At 40.8% G+C, this 9,441-nt stretch overlaps 2 protein-coding genes across 3 annotated transcripts; both read left to right on the forward strand.

The window, feature by feature from the left end:
* Positions 1-300: 300 nt before the first annotated feature.
* LOC121625674 (protein mono-ADP-ribosyltransferase PARP11-like) lies at positions 301-5,800 on the forward strand. 2 transcript variants are annotated; one of them, XM_041963866.1, is made up of 8 exons: positions 301-463; positions 720-844; positions 1,675-1,795; positions 1,954-2,029; positions 2,833-2,905; positions 3,481-3,608; positions 3,958-4,109; positions 4,205-5,800. In XM_041963866.1, the coding sequence occupies exons 1-8, from the start codon at positions 406-408 to the stop codon at positions 4,519-4,521; spliced, it is 1,050 nt and encodes a 349-aa protein (XP_041819800.1). In that variant the 5' UTR covers positions 301-405; the 3' UTR covers positions 4,522-5,800. The 2 variants fall into 2 exon arrangements, with proteins under 2 accessions (XP_041819800.1, XP_041819801.1); XM_041963867.1 differs by having other exon boundaries at positions 331-612.
* Positions 5,801-5,976: 176 nt separating this feature from the next.
* On the forward strand, positions 5,977-8,442 carry LOC121625872 (protein mono-ADP-ribosyltransferase PARP11). The gene is made up of 7 exons (XM_041964178.1): positions 5,977-6,148; positions 6,249-6,363; positions 6,445-6,514; positions 6,656-6,719; positions 7,601-7,734; positions 7,822-7,973; positions 8,068-8,442. The coding sequence occupies exons 1-7, from the start codon at positions 6,053-6,055 to the stop codon at positions 8,364-8,366; spliced, it is 930 nt and encodes a 309-aa protein (XP_041820112.1). The 5' UTR covers positions 5,977-6,052; the 3' UTR covers positions 8,367-8,442.
* The last annotated feature ends 999 nt before the right edge of the window (positions 8,443-9,441 follow it).

Consider the following 9,441-nt stretch of genomic DNA (forward strand, 5'->3'; position numbering starts at 1 on the left):
TGTGGTCTATTGTTTAGGTTCCTTTCACAATACTCTGTATGGACCTTGGATATAATATTTCTGTGCACAGGCATGCATACTCGGCGTCGACCTCTATTACCACAACCTGATGTCATAACTATGTCAGAAACTGCATTTCCAGTGTTTAGTGACACAACTGAATATAATTAAAGCGCTTTTTGATGCGGTTTCTGGACAGATTGTCCACCTGTCAGGACAAACTCAGGGCAACAGCGTAAGTGCCTCACGGGAGGCGTTACATCGCATATGACGCAGTGACGCTTCGTGCGTAACGAACCAGGAAATAAAAGTAAACAACGCATAGGTAGAAGAAAATGTTATGTAGCGTTAGTCATCCCTTCTCACTCCGAGTGTGTGGTCTTTGTGGTGATTTATTCATAATGCATGAAGGATTTATATCCCGATAAGGACAGGGACCCAGTTAGAGGCAGCCTGAAAACTGGTAAGACACCCGGAGAGTTGAGAAGAGTCGGGTGCGGCAGCCGCTAATGATAGCTAGCTTGATATGGCAATTTCCTGTAGTCATTTAAATATGTTTACAGGATGAAATACCCTCAGGACCATTGCTTAAAAACGTATCCTCGACGTTAGGTTTGTCACACGAATAAAACCCCACGTTGCCCCCCACCCATACCTCCTTTTATTTTAGCTACTGTTTTGCCTAAGTGTGCTCGTGTGTTTTCACTTATTAATTTCAGATTTAGCAATGTTAGCCATCAGATCGTCAGAGGAGGAGTCCGCTGAGATTGAGGAGATGGACACCTCAGAGCCCAACTGGTGCTGGTTCTACCTGGCTGAGTGTGGGGTGTGGCATATGTTTGAGGTAGTTCACAGGACATGACAACTTTACACATCACTATACACTCTGCAGCAGTCCTTGTGCTGTCTTCCCCGCCTATTGCCCCTCCCTTGGTGATACCCGGGTCTCTAATAATGTGCGTCAAAAGTCTGCAGGTTTTTAATGTCAAAGAAAACTCAGTGTCCCAGACTAGCTCTTCCTCTTTGGTTGAAGTCTATTAGAGCTGTCAGTGCATTGTTAATGTCCATTCACCCATCACCTTTGCAAACAAGTTAGAAATGAGTGGAGCTGCAATGACAAGTTCATTAACTAATCAGTTAATAATTAATTATTTGTGGAGCTAAAGTACCAAACTGATTTTCACTTATTTTTTTTCATCATTGTTGTAAATTCAGTATTTGTTCTTGTATTTTTCAGACAGACAAAACAACATGTGATGTTGTCACCTTGTGCTCCAGGATGTTGTGACGGGCACTGTTTTTTTCTGATATTTTGTAGGCTGATAAGTTAATCAAGACAATAATCACAGATCAGTCCATAATGAACAAATCTGCGAATTAATTTTCCATCGTTTGTCCGTAAAATGTCTTAATCCTGATGTGAAAATCCTCAGAGGACTTGTTTTGTCTGACCGTCAGACTAAAACTCAACGATATTTAGTATCACATAAAGACAAAGAAAATGCTAACAACGAAGAAGCTGGAACCAGTAAATGTTTTCCCTTTTTTTCTTTCAAAATTACTTAAAGGACTAATCAATTATCTAAGGACATGAGACTTAATTTTCTGGCGATCAACTAATCAATCAATCAGCTCTCCTTTCGACTAATGTATGTTTCTCAATTTCCCTGACAGATTGATCCCAGTGCGGCGTGCTCTGTGACGAGCGCTCAGATTGAGCAGTGCTACAACAGAAACCAACGAGGTGTCATGGAATTCTACACAGCCAAGTACACCTACAGACTGGACTTCTCAGGTAAAGTAAAACTGATGGTATTTCATCAAACATAATGTTCAGCCCACAGAATTATAGCAGTCAAGAATTCTGCTGAAGATTTTGAGTTAATCCTGTTACATAAATTATGCATGACTATGAGTTCCTGTGGCTCTAATCTTGATTAAACTCCCCACCAGTTATGCGGCAGATAAATGTAACAACAGGAAAGCAGCGGCCAATCAAACGCTCCCTCCACTCTGCGACTGGCTTCAGGTACGATTTAGTGACATTCATGGAACTTTTATCCCTTCATCTTTACAAAGACAACATGTTATGAGTCATAAGACCACACTGTAAACCACAGCTCATTGTACAAGAAACTGCTGACCTCAGGAATCCATGATGCAAATCAGGCATGTCAAACTGATTCAATAAAGGGCTGTGTGGCTGCAGGTTTTTGTTCCAACCAGGGAGGAGCGCACCAGGCTGGAATCAATTAATCAGCTGATCTCAGTCTTCAGCTGATAACTAAGTGATCCCTTAATGTTGATTGGTTGGCTTGGTGTGCTCTCCTTGGTTGAAACGAAAACCTGCAGCCACACGGCCCTTTATGGAATCAGTTTGACATGCCTGACGTAACCCTAAAATCCTGCCAGCGGCACAGGGAGCTGCCCTGCAGCTGACCCTGGAGTGACCCTGCAGCTGGCCCTGCTGCTGACCCTGGACTGCGGTCTTCCCAAAAAACACAACAAGCAAGAGAAAAGAGAATTTCTACATCAGGCACAAATACGACCTCGATTCCAAAAAAGTTGACAGTTGCACAAAGGATATTAGTACATGGGCTCGGGAAAACTTCGTAAAACCGCTGTCAGTGAACACGGTTTGTTTGCAAATGACTGCATTTTGTTTTTACGTGTTTTACATGGCATCCAAACTTTTTTGAATCGGGATTGCACCATAGACGAGGGTTTTTTTTCTTTATTGCATGCTTTTCCTAGATAATATTGGTGTATTGACATAATGCACTCAGTCTAATACCGCTGTTCCTCTTCTCTCTCCTTCACTTACTCTGTCAGGTTTATTTGTGATAATCTGGCCTTGCCTGTTCCTTGTCACTGGGAGAGAATCAATACAGATGAGCCCTATCAGGTGAGTAAAGTAACAGACATTATTAGTGTGTTATCAGTGTTTTGCCGCCATAGAATGAGATTCTGTGAAAGTTCATATTGAAAAGCTGTAGCTCTGTGGGACAAATCTTAAGTCCGTGTCATTTTACAGAGAGGTTGGTTACTGTTCTCAGTAAAGTGGTTTAATGAGATTTATCTTGTAGGAAAGGAAATAGTCAATAATGATTCAAATACTCAAGGGTTTAGTTTCCCTCGGTGTGTGCCTAATTTACAAACTTCAACAAGTCACAAATTACACTTAAAAATCTTCAATATTACTTTTGAAATCACAAAATAAAGCCAGCGTATGTCACGTGTTTGTGTTATTTTCCCACCACGAATGACTGTAGAAGCTTTTAAGTTCAAGGAAAACAAAAAATTGATTCCAGCTCTTAAAAGAAGTGCCATGAAAAAAGTGTGACCATCATGACCAGACCCAAAATTAGTTGTTTCCGGTTGGTTACTGCTCTTCCATTCTTCCAGTTTACTTTCCAGCCAAGCTTGAACCCTGTAACTCACCATTTCTTTATCTGTCTGTGTGTGATGGTGTTTTTGCAGCTCATCCAGCTCGGACGAGACACCTACGAGTTTAAAGAAGTGGCCAGACTGTATGAAAGGACGATGGATCATCCAGTCAAATCCATCCAGAGGATTCAGAACCTGGACTTGTGGGAATTCTTCTGCAGGTACACAGTTGTGATGAGCGAACAGCACGTCCAAAGGACTCCTTTGTGTTAGCAGAGGATTCTGATATTGATTTGGTTAATTGTATCTCTATTGTTTTATGTAGTGCGTTTGTGAAATCACAATGAGAAACACAGTGGTACTTTTCTCACCTCCTTCTGCAGACAAAGCTCTTCTTCTCAGCAGAATTGAGAGCATTCTCTCACTTTTCCTGTATCATTTAATTGATTTTGTCTTCCAAACCATGGTTTTGAGTACATCCCAATAGCACTTTGTAGCTTGATAATACACTTTATCACAAAGTGACCAGTACTCTGTGTTGTTGTTGTCGTTCCATGGTTCTCCCCTAAGGAAGAAAACACAGTTGCGAAAAGTCAAGCGCACTTTGGATATTGAGGAGCGAATGTTGTTTCACGGCACAGGACACAGCAACATACAAGCTATATGTACGTTTAACTTTGACTGGCGGCTGACAGGAAGCCATGGCGATGTCTATGGCAAAGGTAGATCCTTCCGTGTTGTGACGTGGCATCATGAAACAATTCACTCCACTTTTTTTGTCTCATTTTAATACTTTGTTCAATTGTCCTTCACACAGGGAGCTACTTTGCACGGGATGCCAAATACTCAAGTAAATTCTGCCACACCACAGGGAAGCACAACACCACCCTGCAGAGACATGGACTCGCCCCGCCAATATTTGCCAGTGAGCCGCCCTACAAGACCATGTTCCTGGCCAGAGTGCTTGTTGGAGAATACACGGTCGGTCATCCCATGTACTGCAGGCCACCCTCCAAGGATGCCAGCTTCACCAACTTTTACGACAGCTGCGTGGACGATATGGCCAACCCAAAGATTTATGTCATTTTCGACAGCAATCAGATTTACCCAGAGTATCTGATTGAGTTCTACTGAAGCCTGAAACGAGAAGATGTGTACGTCTTTCTTTTCATAGAGGCTGGATCTCAAACATGGAAATATCTTGGATACAGAATCAGATGACAGGACGGAAGGGAAAAAGCTGAAGGGATATTTGCTTTTCCTTTCTGACAGATCCAGTCCCTAACTGGAGCATGAGTCATCTAAAGTGCCTTTGGGGAAAATCAAGACAATAAAGGCTTTGTGTATAGTTTGTATACTGTACAGTGTATTCAAAGACGGGCCCTTATGGTTGGAATGTTTCTGTGATCTAAGAAGAGTGAAACACTGACTAAAGATCGGCTCTCGTGGCAGAGTCTGTGCTTGCTTGTTCAATATCTGTGCACAGTTGTTTAAAACAAGAGCGACACTCGCAGCCTGTAGGTTATAGGTGATGTCCTGCCATCGGCCACAGCCCTTCCTCCACATCCACAGTGCCACGCATGAGCTTATTTACAAGTCATGTCGACATAATTCCAAATGACAAAACCAAAAACATGTTCCTGCTCTCTCATTTAGCGCCATGATGCGTCACTTAGTGACATTGACATCTGTGTGTACCTAGTACGATGTATTATGTAGCCATGGATTTTTTTTTGTTTTTGTTTAAAAAAAAAAAAACGCTTCTACCTCTACATGTTTTTTAACCATGCATCAGTGCACTTTTCCCCCCTTTCCATGAAAGGTTTTGTAATTGTGTCACAATGACATAAAGTCGTGATGTCGTGTTCACTTGTGGTCCTTGAGCGATATGTCTCCGTGTATCTTTTCCTACCATCGTCTTCAATCTTGAAAAAGACTTGACAGCGACCGAGGTTGAATTTTGTGGTTCAACCCAAACTGGAATAAGATCAGTTTCAGCATTGCGTTTGACTCCACCACCTGCTAACATCTTTCTTTAAAGGAACAAGCAGGTTATCTTTGCACCTGGTGTAAATTTATCAAAAAAGAAAAAGAATGTAGCCAGCACATGTATAGTACTGTAATGAAACTTAACCACACAATGTAATATTGCTTTGCTGTGTGCGTTTGTTGAATTCATTTTATGATTGTGTGTTTTTAAGCAAAGAGAATAACAAAAGCGTAGAGGGTTCTAAGTTTGCCACAAGGTGGCGCAACAGTACAAGAATAGATCTGCAGCAGCTCTTGCGTTTCCTCATAGTAAATGCAGACAAGTGAAGAAACAACCCAGTGTCTTAAGTCTTAACAATACAACTGTGTGTAAGTGTAGGGGTGTATGAAGCTATATGTGTGTAATTTGCACGTCACAACTAATAAACTTTTCAACATAAGTGTGTTAAATTATCTCTTTGAGGACGTATTTCAGAGGAGAGGACAATGTCACACACTCTTACACTTAAACGAGGAATGCCGGCCTCCCTCAGAGGCGTGGCTATTGATGACACTTGATTTATGTGAGTCACTAACACCAATATCAACCTTGATAGCTACCTGAGTAAATCAGTGAGAGGAAGTTCAGTATAAAAGCATTTATTTAGCTTCTGTTGTGATATAATCTGTCAGGACAATGTGGTTTAATGAAGAAATGGAAGACATGGACACGCTGGACACCCCGTGGTGTTGGCATTACCTGGCAGACTGTGGACGGTGGCACAGATTCGAGGTAAACTGCTGCGAGCATCTTTTATTTCAGGGTCAAACCGCAGAAAAATGTACATACATGTACAGAATGTGTGAGGTACGTCTTTGTGTCCCACCTGCAGGATGACCCTGATAACCACCTCTGCAGTGAGGATATTGAGAAGTGCTACCAAAGAAACTCAAAAGCCGTTTTAAACACATCATCATCCAATTATCACACCAAGATCGATTTCTCAGGTATCCAACCACATTTTCCTCACATTATGTCCTCATCACTGTGAAGTACCTGCTGGTGAAGATTTCTTTGTTCTTACGCAGCAATGTTACAGACTGACCTCAGAACAGGAAGGCAAAGAAGAATTCAGCGAGGCGGCCCCATTGAGAAACGGTGAAACGAGGGTTAAAACACAAATTTACAACAGATCGTTTGCACTCACAGCTGTGAGTCCTGGCTCGGTCAGTGTTGTTTCCTGCAAAATGAAAGTGAAACTGAGCACAATGCATTCCAGTTAACTCTTTCCTCCCACAGCTGTTCCTGCTTCAGCGCCTCACCTGTCTTCTGGGAAAAGTTCGATCCCGCTTCCCCGTATCAGGTGACAGCATCAGAAACGAAAATGATTTAGTAGAGCAAACTGTGACAAAAGTGTGACGAGGTTGTGTGATGTGAGTGGTTTTGAGATGTTTAAGGTTCAAAGTGGCAGGTTTCTTTACTCCTTCACGCAAACCCAGTTGGAGCCACAGTAGAGTTAGCATCAAATTAGCTAGCTACAAACCAAATTTATTTCATATTCCAACAAAAACATTTAAATTCGTTACAGTAACTCACAAATATTTCATTTTTGCTAACAAACAGCAAGTAGTAGCATGAGCTGTGTCATTAGCATTAGCAAGCTAGCTGTCTAGTAGCCCCTCTTTGTATGAAAATATACATAATAGAAAGTTCATCAATATAAACAAACATAACCTATAATAAAATTTAAAAAAATTGGTTCACGTTTTCTAAATGATATTTGGATTAGGGGAAACAAATCTAAATGGAAAATGGGTTAAAAAGCTTTTAAATTGTGCAGCAGATAGAATTATCTCTCGTTGAGATGGCTCAGAACTGTGGGAGGTCACATGGTTGAAAGGTGAAATTTGATTGGTCCTCCTGTGTAAATGCTGGGCACTGATTTTGAATTTTAGGGACATTAATGCATAGAACAAAAGAATATACGTACCAAAAATGTTAATGGCGTGTAAAGAATATCCTCATGTTGTTACTAACTTATTTTTGAAAATAAAGTAAAAAATCAGATAAATCTAAGGTCACAAAATATCAGGAAAGTTTACTTTATATAAATGTTTTCCCATTTGGGTTAAGAAACAGCATTATATACAGTATATATTTTTTTTAATTGTAAGTTTAACTGAAGTCTTTATTAAATGTGTATATATATATATATATAAATATATATATATATATATTTCACAGTTAATCCCTCTGAGTGAGTTCACCCCTGAGTATAAGTGTGTGGCAGGTTACATGAAGAATGATGGGCTGTTGGACAGATCTATCGTGTCCATCAGCAGGATACAGAATTTGGACCTGTGGGATATCTATTGCAGGTAAGTGGGTCTTTGAGCGTCCTCCATTCCCCTCACCATACCCTTCCTTTGTAATCAAACTGGTCCCTCACTTTGATTGTGTCGAAGGAAAAAGAAACAGCTGATGAGACTTCAAGGCGTCAAAGAAATTCAGGAGAAAAGACTGTTTCATGGGACCGAAAACAAAAATGTTGACAGCATTTGCAAGTATAATTTTGATTTACGGCGAAGTGGAGAACACGGTCACGTCTATGGCAAAGGTAAGTTAAATGATGCTGTAATAAATGTTTGTGCAACTCCACCATGTTCACCAGTGTTTCCCCTGTTGATCTGAGTGTCTCTGTTTTTATTTAGGAATATATTTTGCAAAGCATGCGGCGTATGCAGACAGATACAGCACGAAGAGCAGGGATCCATTGCCTCTGTATGGCGGGGAAAGGCGAGGCGTAGATTGTGAACTCACTAAAATCATATTCCTGGCTCGAGTGATGACCGGGAAATCAAGGGTTGGAGAGCAAGATTTCCTGAAACCCGATCATGGAAGTTCTGAAAACACACACGACAGCTGCGTGGATGATGTCCAGCATCCCACTATTTTTGTTATTTTTGATCCCAATCAAATATATCCAGAGTACTTGATTCAGTACAGGTGAAGGTCGACTCTTGACACGTTTGTTTACATAAGACGATGTTACACAGATTTCTCTTTGAAGACAACATGAATAAATAGTAGAAACAGACCAAAGTCTACATGTGGTTATTCCTGTTTCAACGCGTTATTATCTGTATAATTACTGGAGATAAAAAGCCTAAAATGACAGTTTCATGGACAATGATGCAGGGGTGATTGAGCCCTCCACTCTGATTCACCTGAGGTCCATATTCCCGAGATTCCAGGTGAATTCTTTCCCTAAAAATAATGACTCTCGGGAAAAGTTCACCAAATGGTGAAAGCTCACCCAAGAACTTATTATTATTATGCTCCTTTTTTCAGGGATTTACCAGACATGTGCTCCTTCTGAGCCGACATTACAGCATTAATGGATAATGGTTAATGCTGGTGTTCAGGTGTTTTTTTTTTCTCTGTGAGAAAAAGTGTGAGAAAATTCTTAATTATTATTACTTTCAAAGCCTGTGTGTCTGTATTTTTCAGAATAATAAGGTTTCTTTCATTTTTTACACAATCAGTCAGCAACAGCGGTTCCATATTTGGGTAAAAGGCCTGTTAATATAATAACTGAACACATCTGTCATTCAAAACAAGCAAACAAGTCTTCTTTTCACACCTGCAATCACATCATTTGCTGTGTTGTTGAGCAGTTTTATACCAAAATATCTTTATGTGACTAGAAGCTTATTTGGGTTTTCACAGGCTTGTTTTTTTCACCTTCTTCATTTACAGTACATCTTGCTGGGAGGGCATTCATTTGTTTCAGCACCTCAACACAGAGGACAGAAACAGCGCCAACTGTACTTTAGAGAAAGTGTCAGCAGAGGTCGCTGTTGACACATGCGTCATTTTCAGGTTGAGCTCTTGGCACAGGGCAGCACTGGCTGGTCCACATTATATTCAGCGGTTTCCACTGGCACATTTTGGCCATTATTTCTGCACAGAACTCCTTCAGAGGGAGCCAGAAGCTCATCGTTATATTTCCAAAAAGCCAGCAGTCCTGCTCCTGGAAGCATCATTAGTTACCGCTGGTGATTATCTAGTGGTGGAGAGTGACT

Source organism: Chelmon rostratus, chromosome 22 (assembly GCF_017976325.1).
Source record: "Chelmon rostratus isolate fCheRos1 chromosome 22, fCheRos1.pri, whole genome shotgun sequence".
NCBI classification, from domain to species: Eukaryota; Metazoa; Chordata; class Actinopteri; order Chaetodontiformes; family Chaetodontidae; genus Chelmon; species Chelmon rostratus.

Excerpts from the sequence above, each read along its gene's own strand:
- LOC121625674 (XM_041963866.1), top strand. The coding sequence starts at position 406 with ATGAAGGATTTATATCCCGATAAGGACAGGGACCCAGTTAGAGGCAGC. Across the intron at positions 845-1,674 it reads GGGTGTGGCATATGTTTGAG|ATTGATCCCAGTGCGGCGTG; the intron begins GTAGTTCACAGG and ends TTTCCCTGACAG. Across the intron at positions 2,030-2,832 it reads CACTCTGCGACTGGCTTCAG|GTTTATTTGTGATAATCTGG; the intron begins GTACGATTTAGT and ends TTACTCTGTCAG.
- LOC121625872 (XM_041964178.1), top strand. The coding sequence starts at position 6,053 with ATGTGGTTTAATGAAGAAATGGAAGACATGGACACGCTGGACACCCCG. Across the intron at positions 6,720-7,600 it reads ATCCCGCTTCCCCGTATCAG|TTAATCCCTCTGAGTGAGTT; the intron begins GTGACAGCATCA and ends TATATTTCACAG. Across the intron at positions 7,735-7,821 it reads CTGTGGGATATCTATTGCAG|GAAAAAGAAACAGCTGATGA; the intron begins GTAAGTGGGTCT and ends ATTGTGTCGAAG.